Below are 26,340 nucleotides of genomic sequence, written 5' to 3' on the forward strand. Positions count from 1 at the left end.
ATTTACCAAAACATGCATCTCATGGGAATTATGGTCAATAAAACCACAGAACCAGATTTATATTAAAACCAACAGTACTCAGATTTTCAGTTTTGCAACCACCAGCCCACAGGCATATGGGATGGTTGGTAGGGTGTTTGTGCATTGTTTTTCACATTTATGTATGACAATCTCCACTGATAATGGGAGGAGGTATCACACAATAAATGCTACTGGTAGTACACTCAGTGTGACAGTTTTCGGACGACCTCAGTTTTCGGACATTTAGTGACATGCTGTTAGTTACACTCACTTCACTCCGTATCGATAGCGTTTTACAGGTCATGCGACCTCATATTAAGTCAGGTGACACTGTTGTCCCGTTTTCGATAGTTTTTTTGGTAGAAGCTATTGAGTTCGCGGTCGCAAATTGTCGTCTGACACCGCGTCAGTGATACTGTCAACATACTGCCGTCAGGTCAAAGTAACTGAAATTTTGACAAAAGTCCTTATTTAGCATTGAATTTTGAATGTGGGGGAGAATAATGATTTTGAAAATATTCTTTCCATTGTTCGCTACGGTTGCATGTAGTTTTAACGAAAACTGCGCAGTAGTTTCTAGAAAGAAAAGTACATTTAATGAACGTAAGAAGTGAACAAGTTTTCGGACAGACAATATTTAGCATATTGTGTAAACGTAGTAAGTGACTTACCGCGTAAAAACTTGACAGGTAAATAATGTCATACAATGAAATATACTCACTATTTTTATTAAATAGTGCCTGTGCAATTCTAATACAAACAAAATATGCAATGGAAACAATTATAAGTTACTCACTGAACAAACTTAGCGAAGTTAGCCACACCGTACGATACAAGGTACCGAAAGCAACACACACACAGGCAGCCCGTGTCCGATATGTAGCGCTACACACGTCGAAATATAGTTGAGTCGTCCATGGATTAAACATAACTAATTATCATGAAATATTCTTATATACAGTTTTCTAACCACATCGAAATTAAAAATTGGTGGTTGGAAGTATTAGCAATACTTAGCTCCTATAATCACATTCCAAACATGACGTCCGATTTCTGGGATTGCAGTCCGATTACTACGCCCACAACATGGGGTCAAAACTTTGGCAACTTTGACCCCGAAATACCACTCCCGTCGTGTCAACTGAGTTTGAGGATAACCACAATAAAGTTTCGAAAGGTATGGTAATAAGATTTCGTATTGCTGGTCATTTACGAAACGACTTTGGGCGAAATTCACTACCCTGTCCGAAAACTGTCACACTGAGTGTAGTATTGTTTGAAGACCACAGGCATTTTAGCTATTATTTACATTATGATACATGTTTTCAGAGATGGCAACGCCACTGTCATCGCAGTCATCAGGTCCACTGTTTGGTGGACCAACAGATGATGAGGACACTCCTGATTCACCAGCATTGACACCCTCTCTTGGGTTTGCACCGACAGAGGTAAGCCATTACTTCCATCAAGCTTTGTAACCATTCATGTGTCCAGGAACATTTCAAAGAAAGACAAAATCTGATGCTACTTATATGTAAAGAAAGGAATTATGCATATAGTTTGTGTAGTTGCTCAACCTAATGTAGGGGTTTCAGTTCATGACTGAACTTTTACATGTCTGTATTTTCTATGCATAAGGCAATTTAAAAATGCCAGTTTGATAACTCAAACAACAGACATCACACAGATAACCATTAGTACATGTATTGATATTTAAAGGTTGTCTCATGACCCATGTGTGTCTACTCAAAAAGGGAAACAAAGTTGTTCCATATAGCAAATTGCTTGACATTGTATTTGTAAACTTATTTTTAACTGTCATACATTTTCTTAGAAAACAGATTTGCATGCTTTTTTGAAGTCATTTGATATGCAGTCATTTATTACACATTTGATAGGGCATTGCAGTCAAGCAGAAACAAAAAAGCAAGTACCGTTTGAAATCTACTAATATAGGACTACAAACTTCATGAGACTGTGTATTAGATCAAATCACAAAACGGATCTTTGAACCCCGCAAAAGTGTGTTTTTCTCCAACTCAAAGACTGCGTATACCTAAGACTATTGAACTGGCCGATGAAAAACATTTAGATATCAGAAGCATGGTTTTCAAAGAAAAACAAGATCACACAATCTGATATGAGCTTGATGAAAGTGATCAGATCTTTATTCAAAGCTGGTTTTACATTTCTAACATTTTTTTCTTTCTTTTTCAGACCACAAGTCAGCAGAGTGGCTGTTCTGATGTTATGCAGAAAGTCCATTTGACCCAGCTCACTCCAAACAGGTACAGTGAAAATCATGGTAATCTTAGAAGTTGTACTGATCAGTAGCTCTTTTTACCATCTCTGTAAATATCAAACACTGGGAGCTCCAATCTATGCATGTCTGAACAAATTCAACTGACTTTGTCACATGGTCAGTGTGTTTTCAATGTGATGTAATTATTCTTCTGGGAGACAAACTATTTCAGTATGTTGAAATAAAAGACTGTCTTCCATTTGGCAAATGAATTCATTGCCTGTAAGTGTGCAGCGTTGCTTTCTTGAAAACCGACATAGATACTATCATACTGATACTGTGTTTTTGATCAATTCTTTTTTCTTGATTGCAGCCCGGTGATTGAAGCTCCACCCAGGAGGACTCTCCGTAAAAGGAAAAATGAACAAGAGAGCACAGCCAGTGGTGGTGATCAGCCGACATCAAGTAATGAATTTGCAAACACCAGGAGAAAGCGCAGGAGGGCCAACAAAAATTGAGACACTGAGGAAGGTTTGATATCACAAGGCTGTGTCTATTTCACTCCCTGCCTGTTGTTCCATTCATTAGATCTAGAAATCTTCAAGGTGCTGTAAAATTTAGTCCATGGGTAAGCAGAGTCTTGTAATCTTGATGTCATTTGCTGACAACTTTTATCCAAGGCATAGGTCAAGGTCAAGTTCACAGAGTTTACACAAATATCCTACTCCCTTGTATTTCCTCCTTTTTTGACACAAGTACAGTATTTTCAAATTGCACCTTGGTCACTGATTTTGCTTACAGTTTCCACTCACCTTGTTTTAAAAGGGAACGTATGGAGCTGACTTTAAATATGATACATTTTACCACCAAGGGAACTAATATTAATAATCCTTTTTTAAATTTATTATTTGAATAATGGCATGGAAAAATGTGTCACAATTTTCTACCAGGTCAAGAGTTACTTGCCTCATTGGTCCACCATTAAGGTAGTGTTGCACTTAACCAACACTTTTTTCGAAGCAATATTTCTCATCAAAGATGGCATGAAAACCCCCTCATACTATATATTTTCCAAAGGCAGAGAATCTAAAATTTAGTATTTAGCAACAGTTTACTCAAAGGATGAAGGGTTACATCTTTGGCATAAATATCTCTATTTTGATATCAATAACAAAAATTTATTTAAATCAAAACTTTGATACTGCTTTATGAAATATAATATCTTATTTGAAATTAGAGTTAAAGGGACATTATTTGTATCTTTTGATTTTTTTTTTTCATTTTTTCGATGACAAAAATCCCCGGTCAAATCAATAGGAGACCTAAATTGTGACTAAGGACGGCTTCAAGGATATGTAAAACCACCTTGCTCTTTACAGCAAGGTTCAATGTTTGTAAGGGCGTCCGCGCGATTTGAACCAACCGCCATGATTGAACCCCAGCACATGACCAATATTACTACGCATACGTCAACTATCAACGTACAGCTAGAATGCTGAGCGGCCGTCACCTACACACTATTCAGCACAATGCATATCGATGAGCTCACGTCGCATAAACAAATGCACGTCTCACAAACTACTGTCAAATAGTGAAATAAACAGGGCATTTGCTTGTAAGTTTGATTTTAGTATCGATGATAGGGACTGTGAAACGGAAATAAGACCATAAACGCAATTGGGTCGATGGTAAAACTAAAACGATGTCAGATTGCTGTGGTGATAGTGAAACAGGTACAGAGTAATGCATTTTCTGTGCATTTGATCTTTAGCAAATCTTCGGCAACTTTTAAGATCTTTAGGGTATTTTCTTGCCATTACGTTGGTTTGTTTTACAAACACGACATGATCACTTGTTGAACTTGGAAACATCGCACTCGGACAGAACAGTGCACGGTGTAGCATCGCTGATATCTGTGACATCGTGACACCGCGCCGAGCGGGTACTGTACTGTCGATTGATACTGCTCGCGATTGGAGTCACCTCTTGACACACAAGATCTGTTCGAATGTTGTCATTCTCAGTGCATCGTGTAATTATTTGTATCGGTTGAATCGCAATGAGTACATCGCAATGACAGCTGCCTAGACCCTATACGTCGCTTACGGCCTCCGTCCCACTCCCAAAAGTGGGTTTTGCGTTGCTGACCACATCGTGTACCTAGCCCTGCGTACAGGTCTTTGTGTTCCCGGCGTTATACGGCGTGGAGGCCGTATAACGCCGGGAACACAAATACCTGTACGCAGGGCTAATCGTGTACCCAGGCGAGGCGGGTGTGCTTGAAAACGAAACTCAGTGCGAGTTTGGGATTAAAAAGGGGTTGTTTTTTGAGGAGAAACTGCACGCCACAACCGAGGTGCTGCCAGCGATGCACAGCCCTGCTACGCAGAGCTAGCTTTCACCCAACAATGTACATGATGTACGTGTCAGTCGCCAAAGCAGCTTCAATCACAGACAGTAGAGGCCCCTCCGTTGTATATGCTTCAATTTCGCGATCACCTCGACAATAACGTGACTGTCTACTGAAGTTTATCCCTTCATTTTCCTCTGTTTTGACATTTCTATGCCCACAGGCTTTGGGCAAGTCTACATATGGAGGTACAAACGAGACGAAAAAAATCAGCAATTATAGGCCTTGTCACCGGGCCTTGTCGTCCGCTTTTTGCAGCTTGTAGGCATTTGAAATGCCCATCACAAAAATGTGCTCTGTAGCAGCAAAGAATGGTGTATCTAAGAGCAGGATTGGCCGTCAAGATCTCCATGAAAAACTGACCTTCAAAATGTAACTGAGCAAACGGCATTGGTAATAGGGAATCCCGAAACTGCTACACTGCGCTCTCGACTTTCACTTCATGTGGTTTATTTTTTTACAAGCGGATGATTACAGCGGCCTAGATAGCAGTTAGCAGTGTGGTCTGATCGCAGGTCAACGGTAGCCCACCATTAACCTCTGATCCAAGGTTTTTCTATACAGTGTACGCAAACGGGATGGAAGTTGTCTACGGTCGACCGTTCTTTAGACATCTTTCAATAAGTCGAACAACATTATCAACTTCTCGTTTGCAACAATATAAGGTCAAAAGATACAAATAATGTCCCTTTAATTCAAAAAAAACAAATTTGTTTTACATTATCTATTTTCATTCTTGAATGGCTGGGGTTGAAAGATTTGACATTCAAGAAAGTGATAACCAAATTGAAATGACTCTTATTACAAATATAAAAACTTTATTGCCATACATATAGTAATGAGAATATTTCAAAAAATCTGACCCAGCCAGAGTGAAGTTATGTTCTTTAGAAATGTTGAAAATGGTTTGAACAAGAAGCCAGGAAATCTGATGATAAATTTGCTAACATTTAATTTTTTTTCTCACCCAAGTTATCACTTTACTCTGGTTCACAAGAAGGTGAACTCTACTTATATTTTAATATTGGAATAACAAGTTACTGAAAGTCAAATATGAATTTAAGCAAAATAAGCAGTTCTGTGCAACACCCCCTTAAATCTTACCAATATGATGGGTCATTTTTTATTGTGTGCTACATTGCAAAGTCAATTTTCTTTTTATTTCATTGAATAAATAATGATGAGTTTTGTTGCTATTGTATATATGCACATGTAAGGTTGAAATTTGCAAAGCTGTTTATGTTTTGCCCTTTCCATCATTAGATGCAGAAAATCGTAAATTAAGGTGTTGTATAAGATTTGTTGCCAGGGTGAGCTTTCCTGAAAAATTTTATACCCATACACTACTACTGCCTTGTCATCATTTGCCTTTGACAAAAATGTATGTTATAGTTTTATATCATAACTGATGTTGATAACAAGGTGTACTTTGAACATGATTTATCAGATATATCACTGAGCTTTAATAGTTGGAAAACCATCAGTTTTTTACAACTGACTGCATGAGTGATACATGATACAAAAGTCAAATTTTCTTCAACCACAAGAGTGAAAGGTACTTAATACTTGCCTGCTCAAGGTCACAATTAAATTTTACCAATCTGATAGATCTTCCATATCATGTGTTCCAGATATATAGTTAAATTTTCCTCTCGTTTTCAACAACCAAATAAATGAAGTTTCATTGCTACTCAGTGTACATAACTTAGTTTGTGGATTACAGTGACAAATGCTATGTGTGAGCAGGGTTAAATAATGTGGTTGAGGTTACTTGAAACATCTGTTTTATGACCTTCCTCAGTGTCACATGCACACTTATGAGGATATTTCTCAGTTATTTACTTGTTTTAGTTTCTTTGAAGGTGCTATCCACACATTTCTGAAAAACTGATATATTATTGAGTATTTTCATTTATACATCAGGGCAAAGTTGGTGTGTCAGAACTCCTCAGAGGAATTAATTTCAATTTCATTAAATTTAAGAGATTTTGAAGGGCATTAACTAAAAATATTTCAATCAAGGGCATCGACGTGGAACTGTTAATGTTAAATACACTGGCAATATTTTTGAAATCCAAATTGCCAAATACCAAACGCCAATTACAAGTTCCATGACAATATTTGTGTAATTGTTTGTATACTTCATATACGATGCATGTATGCACCTACATACTTTAAATATTGAAAACACACTGAAGCCACTTTCATAATTCTTGTCATTACAATTGCATTTAGTAGTACTGGTACATACAGAGTTTTCAGCAAACTAAACTTGTATTGTGCAGTGCTTGAAAACTCTGTGTTGATAATGTACCAGTGCTATCCAGTGGAGCAAAATTCACTTCTTATCAACGATGGTGATAGCTGTTGTGCTGTAGTTGTTTGTAACATGATTACATATAAAGCTACCACTGTGACACGTTGATCCTGTTATATCCCCCTGCCACCCTGGCATATTGTAAGTGAACTGCAATACTGACTGCATCATCGTCAACGTCGTCATCAGCATCATCGCCATCATCATCACTTCCACTTCCTTTCTGAAATGATTGTCTGCACTGGCCATTCCAAAGAGTTTGTAAATTTGCAAAATTCAGTCTTTATGGTACTGAACAAGAAATTATACAAACGAGCTGATGGAGTGCCATGTGCTTTGAGTCCTTTAATTCAAATTAGAAGTAATTGATGTGTATCGCTATAATTTGAGATAATCTTTTGTATATTTTTATTTCTTTTTTCCCTGTATTTTATATTCCCCCTGAAGTACAATGTATGTTGAATATGATTTCTGTACAAGAATGTCATTATATGATATGCAATTTTAAAAAACATTTCATGCTTACAAATATTTAAAATTCAAATTTGTCGTAATGTAATAGGAATGTCTGACAAGAGTGTGTAATGGATGTATTAGTATAATTTACGAATATTAGATGTTAATAGAGTATTAAAAAATCTGGGCATTAAAAAAGAAATGAAGGGGCTGTAGTCTTTTTATGGCATTGCAAAGAAACCAACCAAAATATGGAAATATGCAATGTGTTTTATTTTTACCATATAATGGTGCTTGCACCGAAAACAAGTTTTTTCCCTAAAAATGTTAAGTTTTGATATTTGCACTGAACTTTACTTCTTTGTATTTACAATTTTTAACACTAACACTGGAATAAACTATGTATGTATATACTTAAACTTGCTTTTTGTGTTTAAAGTTTAAAACTTCTCCCTTGTGCTCCCCCCACCGCCCCCCCCCCCAAATACCCTCAATATATTCACAAACATCAATATATTCAAAAACACAAAATGCCATCTCAGCCAATGTTACGTATTTGGTTTTCATAGACCACGATTTAAATCATTTTGTTCAGCAAATCAAATCTCAAACAATATTGTTGATTTTGTCATGGCTGTGATTTTGTATAAAGTTTCATGTTATGATTATGTACCGTAGTTTGGCATCTGTCCTCATCCATTATATGTGGTCAAAGAACCAAAATGTTCACAATACTTTCAGACCTCATTTCCAATAGTATCTCTTATAGAACCTCTCTTTGTACAAGAGTTTTGCAAAGTAAAAATACTAAAGAGGAAAACTTGAAATACCAATTGCATCACTTCATGAACAAACTCAGCTCGAAAATTACATGATATTAAAATGAACAAAATTAGAAAGGGTAAACACTGAGCTCTTGATGTTGTGGTCCTGCCTATATCAGACCAATCTTATTTATAAAGGTCATGATTTTTCGTAAAACACCCAACAGCATTGTGACTTTACTTTCAAATAATCTGAATTTTGTACATTGGCTCACAATAGCATTGCACAGACCTGCTGTGTGCTAATGGCTAAAGAGCTAGAGGCACTGATCACTGCCTTTCAATCACACTCCATGATGGTGTAAATTGTCAAAACCTCGGCATAAAGCATTGATTAGATGTACCTGTTGAGTCAAACAAATCAGACGAAGTATATCATCATTAGGCGACAGACAAATTTCACGTGATGAAACTTTTCTTCTGGAACTTTTGCATGGGTGTGACATGACTGAGTGCATTCAGAACATATCCTTCTAAGATATACCCAGTATTTCACATGAATTCATAACAAATAGCTTCTTGCAACCCTGTATTATCACACACATATAATATCTTTCATCCTTAGTTCCCAAAGTCCCTGTGTTTACCACTAGAGGGCGTTGTATTCCACACTTCTGGATGGGTCTGTGGGGAACTGTTTTTGGCACAATGTCATAAGCCGTTTCAAACCCTGAAATGAAAGCAAAATCCACTGTCATACTTGCTGCTTTCTATGGACCATATTCTTAAACTGCATTAGTTTCTTTTGATGTAAACTGCAGTAATCTCCACCAGCAAAGAGAGCTAGGCAAGTCATGAAATCATTCCATCATAAAGCAGACAATGTGTAACTACATGTATGAGTAGGAAGAAAATGCAACGAATGTCTTAACTTGCCTCTATATTACAGCTTTTAAACTATGCACATACTTATGGTGAAATGTACGTTGTTTGATTTGATTGCAGAGCATATATTCAACTGGCAAAACTTGCTCATTAACAATTCATTTCCCTGTTCAAGGTCTTATTATCAACACAATCTACAGTATCATACAGTTACAAAGAAGGATATTTCTATGATCAGTACACTTAAAAAAGAGCTAGAAATGTTAGTTCTCACCTGTATGTACTTTCTCTGGGTTTCATCATTGAGTACATGAGCAATCTGTTGGGAGAAGATTTTCTCTCGTCCGGTACGTGCATGTATACCAACCATAGTGACACCAATGGGCCATGGGGCATTGCCTATAGCCATCTGAAGATAGTAATCATTAGCCTGAAATAAAAACAGGAGTTTTTGAGAAGCAAGGTTCTGTCTCAAAATAATGCATAAATTAAAGTTGTTGAGCCATTTGCAGCTAGGGGTTAACCAAACATTGACAGTAAGAAGTATTATTAGGTCAACTGGTGGGCGCTGTTGTACGTATTTGTGTACGCACGCGGGTGTTACATCTGTCTCCAAAGAACTGTACTTTTTTCACCAATATTCAGTTCAAGTTTGGTTCTGAAGGTTTTTATTGGCTTCAGTATCCTTCCTGGGCCACGTTTGGATGACTATGGGCGTCGCATTAATGGTATGGCATCAACGAATTGGTTGTTTCACTCAACCATTGCAAGGAAGGCCGCATGGTGGTCGACATATTGGAACGGACAAGGTACCCGTAAGCGCCTTTGTTCGCGTGCTGTTGTATATTGAGAGCAATCCCGGTCCATCTAACAGAGAAAAGCAGCAACAAGGTGCAGCTCCAAGAGCAGACAGAGTAAATTAACGGAGAGTACATTTGCCAGTAATAGCCCGGAAGGTTCTCCAGTGCGCACTCAACCCATCTGTACAGAGAGTGACGCCATTGTTCACCAGCTGAAGACCTTCATTGACAGCAAAATTTCGACCCTTCATCATTCAATTGAAGAAAGATTCTCCGAACTTGAAGAAAAGGCAGAAAAGAGGGCAGATGAGTTGAAACGAGGACTTAAAGGAGTTGAAAAAGAACTTGTTGAAGCCAATCGGCGAATAACGGAATTGGAGGCAGAAAACATGGAACTTAAGAAGAAAATGGACAAAATGGAATCACAAAAAGACTACACCAACGGTCAGTTGCGCAGGAATAACTTGATTTTTAATCGAACAAAGTAACAACGAATCCTGGGAAGAGTCTGAAAAGAAAGTGCGCGACTTCGTTTCACGGGAACTAGACACAGTAGTAGGTGAGACTATCGAGATAGAAAGAGCACACAGATTGACCAAAGCCCGTAATAATCCACAGCCGATCGTTGTGAAGTTTAATAAATATAAAGAGAGAGAAAGAATTCTCCGGGAGAGCAGAAACCTGCCCAGAGAAAATCCGTTTAAGGTGACTGAAGATCTTCCCCCGCTCGTGCGCGAGAAGCGAAGAAAGTTTGGTGTGTTTCTCCAGGCAGCGAGGCAGGACAACAAGAGAACGTCATTACGGTACGACAAACTCATAGTTGAAGACGACATGTTCGTTCTTGACCAGACCAAAGAACCTCCGCAGTTGAAGAAAATCGGGAACAGATAGGGGCATGGCCAAGGTCCTTACAATCGTAACTCAACAACACAAAGAACTTCAATCTAAACCCGGTAAGACAAGCTCTGACCAGTACACAGTATTACAGAACAATGTCACCGAAGAGACAGTACCGGTATATTCATCAGATGATAATTTGTCATGTATCCTTTGGAACATTAATGGTATGAAAAACAAATGGAGTAATAACAACCTTTTAATGTATTTACAGCAATATGATCTTGTTTTCTTGACAGAAACATGGATGTCAGTCGATGATAAATATTCACTAAAAGGTTATGAAAGTTTTCATGTTAGTCGAAGCAAAAAGAAACATTTTGGCAGACTTTCTGGAGGTATTAGTGTTTATTATCAAAACAAATATAGTAATAATATCCAAATTATGGAAAGTGAGTTTACCAAAGATATTATATGGGTAATATGTACTGTAAATGAACTCAAAATTTGTATTGGAGTTGTGTATTTTTCACCCCAGGGTTCTAGTTCCTATGCAGATGATCACAATTTTCTTTACCTCGAACAAGAATTTGTTACACTTTCAGCAAAATTCCCAGATTGAAAATTCATTATCTGTGGCGATTTTAACGCAAGAACTGCTACTGATCTTGACTACATTCTATGTGATAGAGCAGAATTTCTTCCCCTCAGTGGTGATTATGTATCAGATAACAACATTCCGAATAGATCGTCCATGGATCATACAGTGAATTCATATAGTCACCTTTTACTTGACTTCTGTAAACATACAGGACTGAGAATTGTCAATGGCAGGCTACATGATGACCAAGGAAAAGGGTATTTTACATGTATCAAGGAACAAGGAGGAAGTGTTATTGACTATTTACTTGCAAAATATGAAGACTTTGAGATGTTTAGTCATTTTAGTGTGTGTGATAGCCCTGGGTCTGATCACTTTCCCATTCTGTTTAACATTAAGTTACCAGTATTTTCACAAAGTGTCTCTGAGGAGGGTGAAACTGAACAGGTTTAGTTTACATTATCAGATTTTCATGGAAAGAGTCATGTAAAGAAAATTTCAGTAACTTTTGGGACGGGGATCTTGGAACAGGTGTTACTTGTAATGTATTGTCTTTACTTGCAAATGCTGATATTGATGAGGCAGCTGCTGTCCTTATTGATTCTATTCAATTATCTGTTGACAGTATGAAATGCATCACAGATGGTCATTCAAGAGTGCAGGGTAACACCTGGTATGATCATGAGTGTGCTAATATGAAAATATTTCACTTCCATACATCATAACTGGTAAAATTTTCCCATCAAATATCTTAAAAGCCAGTTTAACATCAAGAGAACCAAATTTAGCTAGAGCTTTTTGGACATTAAAAAGAGCTTTGGTTGCTTGCATTGCCAACTGTTGTTGAGCTCGATTCCACAGGCCAGAGCTAGAAAGCATAACACCAAGGTAGCTATAAGCTTGAACCACCTCCAATTTCTGGCCGTTCAAAAACCATTTTTCACAATTCTTTAACCTCCCTGCTTTCCTAAAAACAATGATTTTGGATTTTGAAATATTAACCTTAAGTTTCCATTTATCAGCATACAAGCTAAGATTGTTCAATAGTCTCTGAAGCCCTATTTGAGTCGTACTGAATAAAGTAAGGTCATCGGCAAACAGAAGAAAAAATAGTTTAACAGTTGCTATATGCACTCCTGCAAAATCATGGTCCAGAGCATTACCTATATCATTGATAAATAAAGTAAATAAAAGTGGGGACAGAATGCTACCTTGTTGAACACCAAGTTCACATCTGAAGAAATTAGAGATACCTGACGGAGATCGAATACAGGCTGTCACATTAGAATACATGGAATGTAAGACTGAAAACACTCTACCTTTCACACCAGCTTTAAATAGCTTGTAAAATAACATATAATGGTTTACACGATCAAAAGCTTTTTCAAAGTCGATAAAAGCACAGTAGAGTCTGCCACTTAGTGCAAGATATCTAGTTACAATAGTGTGGAGAATAAAAATGTTATCTACAGTGGAATATTTTTGACGAAAACCAGCTTGCTCTTCAATAAGTGGAAAATTAGTATCAGACCAGGACCGTAATCGTTGATGAATAATATTGCTGAAAACCTTATTAATTGTAGAAAGTAACGTTATTCCTCTATAATTGTTGACATTTTCTTTTGAACCTTTTTTATGTAATGGGACAATTAGTCCCTGTGCCCACTGCTTTGGAAAACAACCTGTTGCAAGAATGTTATTAAAAAGGTGGAGAATAATGTTTTTAAGTTGGAAAGGTGCATTTTTCAAAATTTCAGGGGCAATCCCATCAAAACCTGGTGCCGTATTCTCTTTCAAACTAGAAATGGAATGTTCAAGTTCCTCCAATGTAATGTCTAAATCAAGACTATCTGTCTCGATGAGCTCTTCATCAAAATCTCTATTGGTATACACATTGTCTACAAATTGTTTTACATACTCATAAAATTCATCATCTATATCAGACGATGACAAAACAGACTCGGTAAATAAACCAGAGAAATACTCATACCACTCATCAACTTTTATGTTTTGTGATGGCAAACTATTTTTATAGCTGATCAGTTTCCAGAATTGCCTGGAATTTGGCTGTCTACTCAAGATAGCCAATTTTTGTTTTTCACATTCACACCAATCATTCTTCTTTTTTGTTAATAAACTCTGATAATTTTTCTTTAAATTAATGTATTCATCAAGGGCATCTTTGGAACGACAATTTCTAAAATGGTTTAAAGCTTGACGAACAACTCTGGGGGCTTCATCAAGGGGAACAAATTGAAATTGTCCACAACAAATTTTGTCGTTACGTGTTGAAAGTCTATCAAAATACACCAAGTCTCGCAATTAAAGCTAAACTTGGGCGTTTTCCTGTGCGTGTTTTCAGATTGACCAGAGTCATCAAATATTGGTTTAGATTGCTGTCTATGCCACAAAATCGTCTGGCATATCATTGTTACATCTTTCAATATAATGAAGCAGAGAAGAGTAAAGAATGTTGGGCACTTGGGGTTAAAAAGTTACTTTTTTCAGTGGGAATGGGCGAAGCATGGCTCAATCAAGGGGTAGGGTGTGTTAATAGCTTTATCCTCCTTTTTAAACAACGCTGTAAAGATATTTATATCCAAGATTGGCACGCTAGTTTACCTATATTTAGTAAGCTTGACACTTATTGTCTTATCAAAAAATCATTTTCTTGTGAGTCATATTTGTCAGTTATCCAGGTACACAAGTTTCGCAGTGCTTTATGTCATTTTAGACTTTCGGCATATTCTTTACGAATTGAATCTGACAGATATTTAAAAATAAGTCGTTCAGACAGAGTTTGTTGTTTCTGTGATACAAACAGTATTGAAGATGAATATCACTTTTGCCTTATTTGTCCATTATATAAAGAGCTCAGAGCCAAATATTTACCATGCAACATTTACACTCATCCATCTATTGATAAGTTTACTCAGCTGTTTCAAATGCAGAATATCACTGTTATCCCTAATTTATCAAAGTTTATATTTTTTGCAATGAAAAAGCGAGATAGCATACAATCTCAGTGTTCGCGGTGACTTTTTTCTCCTCGCGTATGGCATACGCATTAGTCTGCTAAAATTGCGTAATGGATTGATTTGAGTGCGTAATTTCACTTCCGCACTCGATTGATGAAAAAACTGACTGCAAAATACAATGTGCCGTTGAATATACCTACACTACATATTCGGATTGTACGATGTAACATTATTTTAATGAAAACAGTTTAACGAACAACTTGAACAATGTTGAAACGTAACAGCGAAGGTTAGACATGCGACCGTCAAAACACATCGGGCAACCCAAAAGTTAGAGTTATGGCAGCTTATCCAGATGGTTTCTGGACGTTTCGGCACCAAGTCGTTTCGGCCCAAGATGTTTCGGCCTTCGAATTTCAGGCCCCAAGTCCGACGTTTTGGCACCGCAACCCAAGACGTTTCGGCACCACTGAAGGCTACCTGTGGGAACTAGTGCTGGAGCGTAATGTTACAAATCAAAGTACTAAAAATAGCGCCAATGGCACTTGATCACAACTGGCACATTGTGAAACTACTCTATCTCTGGGTACACCTGTACATGAAATACTGAATGGGTAGGTGCTGCGGGTTTGGAGTTTGTCAGTAAATGCACACACAAAACAAAGTCCCGAAGTAGCGAATTCCAGCCATTTTCAAACCACACTGTTTGTCAGTGGGGTAAGCAATATTCGCAATATTCACATTTCCAGGCTAATAGACTATGTTTTACGAAATCACACGTCCTTATCACAAAATAAAACGATCTTTGTCTTTAAATCAATGCGCCAGTAAACAGGTCCAGCAGCTAGTTATGTCATCAAGTCTGTAATGTTAAGGGTCATAACAAATGTGAGAAATCTAAAACATTAAATATGTTGTTTTTTATCAATTTTATTACCAAAAGCGCATGAAATCTCTGATACTTTGAATCAGCCATCCTGCATATTTCTAACATTCATCAAAACCTCATTTCTGTTCCACAACTCATTAAATAGTCCATAATGCAGGATTGGTGTACATTCTAAAACTACATATATGAAAGACCCCTAAAATCAATTAGTTAAAGGGGGGTTAGAAATTTCCCAAAACTATCTAACCCCTGCTCCGTTTGGCTCCATTTTTCAGAATCGGAACCTTGGAACCAGTCTGAATATCTGTACCAAATATCAATGCTGTCTGTTCAGCGGTTTTTGACTTTTTGTCGTTTACGGAAAATGGACACTGAGTCTGTCTGACACCGGTTGAAGCTAACCCTATATCACAACTTCCAGATGTGATAATGACCTATGGTCATTATGTTAAAAAATACCGCCAATGGCGCTTGGACATAATGACCGCCTAGTATTATCGGCATTTATCAACAACCACACTCACTGTGAATTAGACAGATCACGAAGTCAATGAGCAACATATCGCTGAAAGACTATTTTTCACATTGCGATTTTAAGCTCATTTTTATGAGAAAAGAGACATGTATATGTATATGGAGAAATAGCAGAAGACATATTTGTAAATTGTTTGTTAAGTGACAATCATATATGCATCTCTTGAAATTTTGTGGTTATAAGGTATAACAGTAGTGTAAGAATAATGAGGTTAGAATAAGTTGTAAAGCTAAGTTGACAGTAATTAAGATTACAAAATTATACACTAAGCTGGGAAATCTGATTGAAATAAATGTTGAAAAGTAGCAAAGTCATGGTCATCTTTTGTCTAATACCTTGTGTAAGTTCATGAACTTTACATAAATCTTGCTGTAGATTTGTTGCTAATGGGCAATAACTGTGTTTCAGATCATTTGAGAGCAATCCATCCATGACAGCTTTAAATTGTAATATACAACCACGGCAAAGCAAGTGCATAGATAACTGATTGTAATACAAACAGAAACTACAATAGCAACAAGTACTGGAAAACCTTAAAGTATAGAAGCGGCATCTTTATTTTACTAATAAAGAGCTACAGCAAAAAACAGGATGGATGAACAGTCTCATATACGTTACGTTTACTTTATAGTACGTAACATACAAGTTTTGTAGATAACATCGTAGATACAAAGAACCGACTCATTTAAGTGCCCGGATAGACCACACAAGGGAGTGCTAAATTACTTGATGTGTTGATAGTAGAGACTGAAGTTAATTAGGACAGCACTCTAGCTTACCATAAGACGTACTGATGCCAAGCTGTTTTATAGACACAAAAGAATAAACAGTGGAGTAAAGTGTCACTTAGACATCTGTCAAGTTTTACTTCTTAGAAAATGCATGCCCTTCAACTTTTAAAACTACATAAAGTCTTTTTATTAAACCTTGCATATGACAGAATAAAAACCAGTATTCAAAAGACATTTCTGTCTGACATGTGGTAATCGCTGCTTCATTCATTCATCTCAGAGTCTCACTGTTTATCCATGTGTGTCTGCAAAAAAAATCCTAATCAGCATCTGTCTGCATTCATTGTATCATGTTTCGTCTACCTAGAGTGTTGACATAGACCGACAGCAAACTGTTTAGATATCATCAACATGATAAGTATTTCGGCACCTCCGTATCCAAACACTCAAATGAGTCGGTTCTTGTTATCTACAATGTTATCTACAGAACTTGTGTGGGACGTACAAAAAAGTAAACGTAATGTATATGAGACTGTTCATCCATCCTGTTTTTGGCTGTAATAAACCACGGGGTGCTTGCTTTAGATATGAGAAGTCTCCTTGCCAAACGTAAATATAAGAAATCAACTTGGCATGGACTTCCTGAAGACAGTACCATTTAACGCCACCCTGCTGATCTACAATGTTATCTACAGAACTTGTGTGGGACGTACAAAAAAGTAAACGTAATGTATATGAGACTGTTCATCCATCCTGTTTTTGGCTGTAATAAACCACGGGGTGCTTGCTTTAGATATGAGAAGTCTCCTTGCCAAACGTAAATATAAGAAATCAACTTGGCATGGACTTCCTGAAGACAGTACCATTTAACGCCACCCTGCTGAGATTTCTTACTGACAGCGACAAAGTATAGATAAACAAGGCGAAGTTAGACTACATATTAATTACTATAGTGTTTGTATTACAATCAGTTACCTATGCACTTGCTTTGCCGCGGTTGTACTTCTATTTAAAGGAGAGAAACTTCTTCAAATAATTTTTTTCCCTGTAATTTGCTGTGAGAACACATGGACAGATGCTCAGGACTCTATGCTGGTGCTACCTTGATAACTAACCTACAACTTGTAACGTCATTGTCTAACCTGTTCACCCCAATTTCCTGTAGACAGGTCCACACTCTCCATTGATAACAATGGGTTTGGGCCATACCATTGTAGTGAAAGACTGTAACATGTGAGGTTGTGGATACTTAATCTCTGGAATGTCAAAGTCTGTATATTGACTCAAGGATGTTTACTTAACAAATGCCTAGGGTCATCTCAAAAGTGAGAATCTAAACTATGAAATATGTTTTTTTTATTGCTTTTGATGCCCAAAAGAGCATAGAAATCTCTTATACTTCGAATCAGTCATCCTGCATATTTCTAACATTCATCAAAACCTCATTTCTGTTCCACAACTCATAAAACAGTCCACAATGCAGGATTGGTGTACATTCCAAAACTACATATATGAAAGACCCCTAAAATCAATTAGTTAAAAAGGGGGGTTACAAATTTCCCAAAACTATCTAACCGCCGCTCCGTTTGGCTCCATTTTTCGGAATTGGAACCTTGGAACCAGTCTATGTATCGGTATCAAATATCAACGCAGTCTGTTCAGCAGTTTTTGACTTTTTGTCGTTTATGGAAATGGACGACATCAAACACCGGTTGAAACCACCTCTATATCACAACTTCCAGTTGTGATAAAAAGTAGAGTGTCAACTAACATTCACGTACATGCTTTAATATATGTGAGAACATGGGAAGAGACCGTAAGAAAAAACTTCATATCATTTTCAAATCTGTGACACAAGTTTATCGATATCAATAGCCGCCGACACGGCAAAAGTTTGAAAGCTGTGACGAAACAGCACGGCAAAATTCACACAAAATGCACATAAAGTACTGGTCAGAACGCAAAGGTCACGCCTACGAATATGACGGATAAGTCAATTACTGAATAGTTTGAAAAAAAATCGAAACACAGATGCCGAAACGTCTTGGGTTGCAGTGCCGAAGTGACTTGGGCCGGAAATTGAGAGGCCGAAACGACTTGGGCCGAAACGACTTGGTGCCTGAACGACCAGTTACCATCCAGACACTTCTGCAGTGTTCAAAATTTATCGGGATTCCGACGAGCTCTACCGATGAATCATTTTTTTCACGGACTCGTAGAGCAAAGTTGAAATAAAACAGATTTGTCTGCTTCGACGCCATGCTGCATGTGTGCTTGATCAAAATTTGGGAACAGCGAGACGCGATGATCGTGCACGGTTGGCATTTATATAATTTGTCGCTACATTTCAGTCAATCACTCACTTTCAGAAACTATCGCTCGCCTGAAAATTAGCAACGTAATTCATAGGCACAGCTGACATGATAACGTGCCTAACGTGATAACGTGTGGAATACGATGCCGATTTTTCAGACAACGCCCAGAGAATCTGAAACTTTCCACACAAAATGAGTGATTGACAGAAATGTGTTGCAACAAATTTAGTCTGGTTGTCGCCTAAGCTCAGTCGTGGTGAGTGCTTTCGGTGTTATCCTTTGCGTATAGAAAACGCATAACAATGAAAAAAATGCGTAGAGAGTCAATTTCAATGCGTAAATACGCACGATTTTTGCGTAAACGCGAACTCTGAATCTGTACAATCTGTGATTTTTCCAGATTCTATGTCCAACAATGTGACTGTAAATACTTCAATCGAATAGATGTACTCATCTTATTTATATATAACAACAGTGTCTTCCGAGATGTACCTATTTTTGATAACTTTTGTATACATTTTGGCTGGAGGCCTATTGTATAAGAATAAAGATTAATAAATAGGTCAACTGGTGGGGTTAAACGTTAAAAAGTTGCAACTAACATTGAGGGCATACAAATGGATGATGACAGTAACTGTTTAGTTGTAGCAAACCTCCAAAGAAGATGATAAAACAGATTTCCCCCTCTAACTCATCTCAGTGTTCTATGCACACTGATATCTTCCCCTCTAACACATCTCAGTACTCTGTACACACATCTCAGTGCTCTAATCAAACATGATATATCCCCTGTAACACATCTCAGTGTTCTATGCACACTGATATCTTCCCCTCTAAAACATGTCAGTACTCTGTACACACATCTCAGTGCTCCAATCAAACATGATATATTCCCTTTAACACATCTCAGTGTTCTATGCACACTGATATCTTCCCCTCTAACAGATCTCAGTACTCTGTACACACATCTCAGTGCTCTAATCAAACATGATATATTCCCTTTAACACATCTCAGTGTTCTATGCACACTGATATCTTCCTCTCTAACACATCTCAGTACTCTGTACACACATCTCAGTGCTCTATTCAAACATGATATATCTCCTCTAACACATTTCAGTGTTCTATGCACACTGATATCTTCCCCTCTAACACATCTCAGTACTCTGTACACACATCTCAGTGCTCTATTCAAACATGGTATATCTCCTCTAACACATCTCAGTGTTCTATACACACTGATATCTCCCCTCTAACACATCTCAGTACTCTGTACACACATCTCAGTGCTCTAATCAAACATGATATATCCCCTCTAACACATCGTAGTGTTCTATGCACACTGATATCTTCCTCTCTAACACATCTCAGTGTTCTCTACACATGATATATGGTACTTTCATACAGGGAACCTGACAACTGAAAGTAATTCGTCAGTACTAAATGCACATTTTTGTTTTGATGCTAAGATTAAAATGTGCTTTGTGCATTTGAAGTCAGTTGAGCTTGCTTTTAGGTACAGTGGTATCATTTGTAATGGGTACCATTAGGACTTCTCTAATTGAACTTTTCTAACCAGCAATGTAACCAGCAACTTATGTACCTCTCTCTGTACTGAGCCGAACTGACAATGAGGGGGGATTACTCACCTTGACATAGTCACCATCCAACAAATTCCTGACGATATGCACAAGGAATTCCAAGATTTCTGGTGAAACCCTCTGTCATAAAACACATGATATTTTGCAGTTAAATGTTGAATCCAGGAATGCAAAACTGAATTCACAATGTGAATGAGTAAATAAAGGCTAGAGTAATCTAGACTATTCTTTTGAACTTCAGACTGAGTAAGAGTACATGTACAAGGTGATCTATACAAATGAGAGATGTAAAGTATTTCTTAGGTCCTGACTTTATTTAGTAGATATGATCTAACAATTCAGGAAGGTACAGCCATTAGTGTGACATACCTTCTGTTCTTTTTTGCACGATCTCCATACATCCAATTAATTTAATTTTTTACATTTTAGCTTGTAAACAGTAGTCTGATATTGAAGTTACCTAATACAAATACTTTGATAAAATGAGAGCATAGCAGATGTTTAACATTGATTGCACCCTAGAGAGAGATTTTTGGACGCTGGAATTTCACAATATTTCACTGGTCTGTTTCCTGTGTGGAGTCATTTTGAGGCCTATGGAGCCAGTAAGGTTTTCAGAGTCTTGTTTTGTGTGAACATTGAAAATTTGATGTAATTTGAAACCATACAGCTGAGACAGGCAATAGCAGCCATTTTGAATTTCAACCATCCATACATTTAGGGTCATTTGTTTCTGCTATACCAAACTTAGCATAGTGATCACTGATGTTTATTTACTCTTGATCATTAATCCTTTGAGAAAAAGTGTAAAAACTGTCTCTTTATAGGCATGTCCAATGGTAAGAAATTCACTAATGCTGTAGTAGATAAGAAATAGTGAAGATTTTGATCATATTTGATCATATTTGGATACCAGACATGCCTAGATATGTTTCATATGATAAGGTGGACAAAACTGAGCAAGTTTCCTTTAGATAATTCTGCACCTTATGAAAGGCAACAAAGGAAGATCCGCGACAGTCCACTGTCCCCTAATCTTGCTGCAAGGCTAATCTCTGTACTGGTACTGGTATATTTGTTAAATCAATACATCTGATCTGACGTTTTAGTCATTTTTGTTCTTTGGTTCTGATGGAATATCTTACCCTTCTTTTGAGCTTCCTGAGAAGTGGTTTGAGGTAGCTGACAGTCTGGGAGTGTGTTGCTGCTTCCAGTTTACCTTTGACACTTCTCTTCACTTCCACAGGTCGACTGTTCAAAGTTTTGCCCCAGACTTGAAGGAGAAACTGTCAAAATGTAAAATACAACTGTTTTACAATAAATAGAATATAAAGAATCTTTATTGACAGTGTGTTTCATTCTTTTTCTCTGTACTCTTACTCATTGTAGACCGCCATATAAGGAATTTTACAATCCTTAGAAGAATAGTTAAGATTTAAAAAATTTTGATGAGAGATTTCTGTATACACATGAGTTAGATATTTGGTGCAATCCTATTTGTACACCGCAGTATGTTTTGGTGTTTATTAGTGCATTTCAGGGAAGATATCAGCACACTGATTAGGATGATTAAATATGATTGAGAGCCATAAAATCATATCAATAATTTCTGAGTTGAAGCCTATACCTTTAAATAAACAAGTATGACTTCACTGTCAAGGTCATCATCTCCATTGCCAAAGTCTGTTGCCATCTTTTGAATGTCTTCCAGTGACCTTCCATCATCTACAACTTTGACATCACCTTTCTTGCTGTCTTCCTCACCCCCATGAGTCTTCAAGACCTCACTTAAGAAGTCTTGATCAACCTGATCCATGGCAGCCTTGAAATCATTTCTCATACCCTGCACATCAACATTGATACACACAATTCAGTACATTATCTTCCACATACTAGAGGACTCACGAGGAATGCTGGTGCTATCATACTTTCTTTTACTCAATACAACATGTACATGACCTTGGCCAGCTATATTTCAATTGAGTGTGGTACACATAGGACCTTAAGACAACTGGACACTGTTACAATCAACCAGTAAACACATTTACTCATTTTTCTTTGCCACTAAGACAAGTAAATGCCATAAACAGAATAAGTCAGTGCACATGTACAATGGAGTATTTATAGTGAGTCTGTCTGTCCACATCACAAAAGACAAAGAACATGGGAAATCATATACTGTACTTCATTGACATGTCAGATGTATTACTATGGCTACATTCATTGATGGACTGAAAGATTAATGTCGATAGATAGTGTATGCAAAATGGTGCTGTGCACACTGGGTATTTCAGTAGTTAATCTGTTCTCAATGTCCGCAAGGATATACGACCAATGCTGAGGAAAGTATGATGGAAAGATGCAAGAGTTATACAAACCGGATTAATTTCTGGTTCTTGTATTTCTAAAATTCTTAGTCTCTGGAAGGCTTCAAGGTCTGATTCACCAAAGAGTCTGATTGGCTGACCTCGTTCTCGTAACCTTCTGACAACCTGAATGAAAATACATTGAAAGATTTAAATTACACCTTGTGAATAGTGATTTACACAAGTAACACACATACAAAGTAGATTCTGACAGTCAGAAATCTGCTGTAAAGAAGATCTCATCAGTATACTGAAATTGCTCATTTACTTGCGGAAAAAATGCCCTCATTATGAGTTTTGAAAACGCTTTCATCTTCATTTGACAAAATTTGTGACTCCACCTCTACTTTTGGTTCCTGGAAGTAAAATTGTGAATAACAGCAGTGTTTTTGCGAAGGTTTTTTAGGGAACATTGTACAGGATTTGGTTACCCAAGTAACCTTTTTGCCGTCCCCTAATCAGATTATCGCCTGGTATTAATACACCAAAGCTTGCCCTGGTAAAATGACTGGGAAAATCCGGTAACATTTATCTTCTTAAAACACTGAAGAGTAACATGGGGATTATGCAAAGAAAAAGTGGACTTCTCCTGAGAGTTTTGCATAAATACTAGTGATAGCATTTGATAGCAATACTCCCATACCTGCGAAAAACAAAATGCGTGCAACTCAACCTATCCAGTCTGACAATTGACATATACCATTGAGATGACATACCTCTTCTCTAGAGAGTGTCAAGTTTGAGTCTTCTGAGCTTGATCCTGCATAATCTGGTTTCTCATTCGATTCTGTCTCCTTTTCTGGAGATTCAATCTTTCCCTGGTAGAGATATAGACATGCATATTTTGTACATTCAGGGGAAGTGCAAATACATGTAACATAAAAATGTGAACAATTACTATTTGTCTTCTTCTATACCAGTTTCGATGACTATTTTGTAAACACACTGGAGAATAATATTCACTGATCTGCATACAGTATTGATAATGAGTGCTAGAAAAGACTGATTTCTGACTGCACCAGTAGGATGAACATGTGTGTTTGCTCATAATACTAAACTGCTTGGTTGAAATAGAGCACATCACAAATTCTACTGCATATATATTATACAACATAAGGCTTTTGAAATGACAGATTTGTTGCCTGAGGGTTTTGCTCCTTATCTCCCCCTTGCATGGAAATCTCATTTGGGTCAATCTTGTAGTGACTCTGAATTTTAATTTCCATTGAAAGCATCATACTTTGTAGTGTTTTTTCCAGTATGCTTCTTCCTGTTTAGCTATCAGTTCCCCTCTTTTAAAGTATTTCTTTCCATCCTTCTGTAACAAAGAAAAAAAGATTTAAATTTGTGTCGCAAGCCCACACATCACAAATTTGATATTGTGTAGGTAACTGTATCTGCACTGACACTCATTAGGATTTCATGACATACCACAACAATATCTACATATCAAAATTTTCTATCAGGGTGTAACAAGTCAGTTTTCCATCATGTATGATGGTCTACCAGGATGCAGGTAGCAAATTGTTGCGCACATGAACCGCGGATTGTAATACCGTAATATGTATGTTATTTATTAATAAAGACACGGCCCTCTGTACATGATCTAAAGAAAAGTGGTGGTAAAGGTGAGAAAAGTTATCATGGACAGGGCAAACCCGTGATCTGATTGGTTTCCAGACATTTCTTACCGTAACAACTTCACATCTAAAAACGCTCTTGCAAAACCGTGCACTTATCCCTAAACCATTTCATCCCCCCAAAATCCACTTCGCCCCAATGTAAGGGTGCGTGAACTGAAAATAACCAACCAGAGATTTCATAACTTATATAATCACGGCACAGATTCGAGGATGTCGAGCTGGCAAGGGGTCCGTTTGACAAGGTAGGTACTGAAAGCGTTTCCGTGACCCACAACTTTCACCGATGATCATGTGTGGATGTGGTGGGGAAAGGTGGGCCATTTTCCCTACCACACAAAAACTGTTTTGAGCAACGGAACTGCAGCAACATACGCGTGCGTTCGCTCATCTACTGACATTGACTCAGCTTTCACTATAGGGAAAAATTGCGAGACTAGAGTGAGAAAATGACGCTTTCTCGCAGTCAGTGAGAATCTGTTCTTATTCTAACTGCAGTCGGTGAGAAATTTTAATCTCCACTGGAGATTGGTGAGAAATGCACTCCTTGGCGAGAATCAAGTGTGAGAACAAATTCTCACTGTTTAGAATGGAAATTCTCACCAAGTACAGTGAGAATTGAAATTCACTGGCGAGAATCATCAAGACTCGCCGTTCATTGGCGAGAATCATCAAGACTCAATTCATTGGCAAGAATCAGAATGAATCAGAATGAATGGGGAGTCTTGATGATTCTCGCCAGTGAATTTCAATTCTCACTGTACTTGGTGAGAATTTCCATTCTTACCGGTGAGAATTTGTTCTCACACTTGATTCTCGCCAAGGAGTGCATTTCTCACCAATCTCCTATGGAGATTAAAATTTTCTCACCGACAGTGGTGAGAATAAGAACAGATTCTCACTGATTGCGAGAAAGCGTCATTTTCTCGTTCTAGTCTCGCATATTTTCCCTAAATTACATCACAATCGAGTAAACTACAAGCACATAGAGGGATAGCTGCAAAATTGTAACTCTACGGTGAGGCGGTCGGTGAGTTTTGTTTTTTCGACCTCGCTCACCAGTAGAGCTACAATGCCAAAGGCTCGGTAGCATACAAAATAAGCGCGTCACACATGGCGCGGCATTTTCATGTAAAATCCCACATATTTACTGCATTTGGTCGTACCGATTTATCACTACTGAAGACTAAACACTATACTACACTAACCTTGTCGTTTATGGGGTTTGGTATTAGCGCAAACACGTCGATCGCGTTCCATAAACATTGAGCGTGTTTCTGGGAGCCGCCATTACCGGAAGTTGGTAATGGCGGCTCCAAGAAATGTTTTTGGAACGCGATCGACGTCATTAAACAAATACCAAACCCCATACATGACAAGGTTAGTGTAGTATAGTGTTTAATCTTCAGTAGTGATAAATCAGTATGACCAAATGCAGTAAATATGTGTGATTTTACATCAAAATGCCGTACCATGTGCAGCGTGCTTATTTTGTATGCTTCAGGGCCTTCGGCATTGTAGCTCTACTGGTGAGCGATGTCGCAAAAACCAAAACTCACCGACCGCCTCACCGTAGAGCTACAATTTTGCACTAATGCAGCTAATAGAGGGATTGTGCTACAAGTTACAACGAGGACGGTTCGGTCTGTAGTATGGCTCTCCTACAAATACCAGACGTCTATACGGTCTTACCGTCACTTCACTCTTCTCTAGTTGTTTCTTCTTTCTGGCAATTTCAGCCTTGAGGAAGTCCATTGTGAACTTTGTTTTGATGAGTGTCACCTCCAGGCACGGTCACAACGTTCTTCTGCCTAGGATATGACTTGATTTACAGACTGTTTCGTCGTCTAGAAAACAAATCCTAGATTCCGTCAAAATTATATATCTATAACGCAAAATCTCATGTGATATATGATATTATAATTATTTCATCACACTGTATATTTATCAAC

General features: G+C 37.6%; 2 protein-coding genes across 2 annotated transcripts in view; one reads left to right on the plus strand and one right to left on the minus strand.

The window, feature by feature from the left end:
* Window positions 1-7,869, plus strand: part of LOC139135983 (E3 ubiquitin-protein ligase RAD18-like) — a 30,493-nt gene extending 22,624 nt beyond the window's left edge. The window contains exons 12-14 of the mRNA XM_070703793.1: window positions 1,351-1,469; window positions 2,239-2,309; window positions 2,637-7,869. Of these exons, the coding sequence (XP_070559894.1) occupies window positions 1,351-1,469; window positions 2,239-2,309; window positions 2,637-2,781 (335 nt within the window). The 3' untranslated portion in view covers window positions 2,782-7,869. The remainder of the gene's footprint in view (window positions 1-1,350; window positions 1,470-2,238; window positions 2,310-2,636) is intronic.
* LOC139135987 (pre-mRNA-splicing factor 18-like) lies at window positions 7,697-26,229 on the minus strand. The gene is made up of 9 exons (XM_070703810.1): window positions 26,081-26,229; window positions 23,989-24,066; window positions 23,465-23,566; window positions 22,761-22,874; window positions 22,010-22,225; window positions 21,528-21,668; window positions 20,431-20,502; window positions 9,370-9,525; window positions 7,697-8,940 (listed from the first exon to the last, which is right to left on the minus strand). Exons 1-9 carry the CDS (start codon window positions 26,141-26,143, stop codon window positions 8,860-8,862), a joined length of 1,023 nt encoding a protein of 340 aa, XP_070559911.1. The 5' UTR covers window positions 26,144-26,229; the 3' UTR covers window positions 7,697-8,859.
* Between the last annotated feature and the right edge of the window lie 111 nt (window positions 26,230-26,340).

The sequence above is a fragment of the Ptychodera flava genome, chromosome 6 (assembly GCF_041260155.1).
Source record: "Ptychodera flava strain L36383 chromosome 6, AS_Pfla_20210202, whole genome shotgun sequence".
Lineage (NCBI taxonomy): Eukaryota > Metazoa > Hemichordata > Enteropneusta > Ptychoderidae > Ptychodera > Ptychodera flava.

Bases quoted from the DNA above. Each gene is read 5' to 3' on its own strand.
- LOC139135987 (XM_070703810.1), bottom strand. From the start codon at position 26,143: ATGGACTTCCTCAAGGCTGAAATTGCCAGAAAGAAGAAACAACTAGAG. The intron at 22,226-22,760 runs GTTTGTATAACT...GTTGATGTGCAG, and splicing joins AAGAACCAGAAATTAATCCG to GGTATGAGAAATGATTTCAA. The intron at 9,526-20,430 runs GTGAGTAATCCC...TTTTTATTTCAG, and splicing joins TGGATGGTGACTATGTCAAG to GCTAATGATTACTATCTTCA.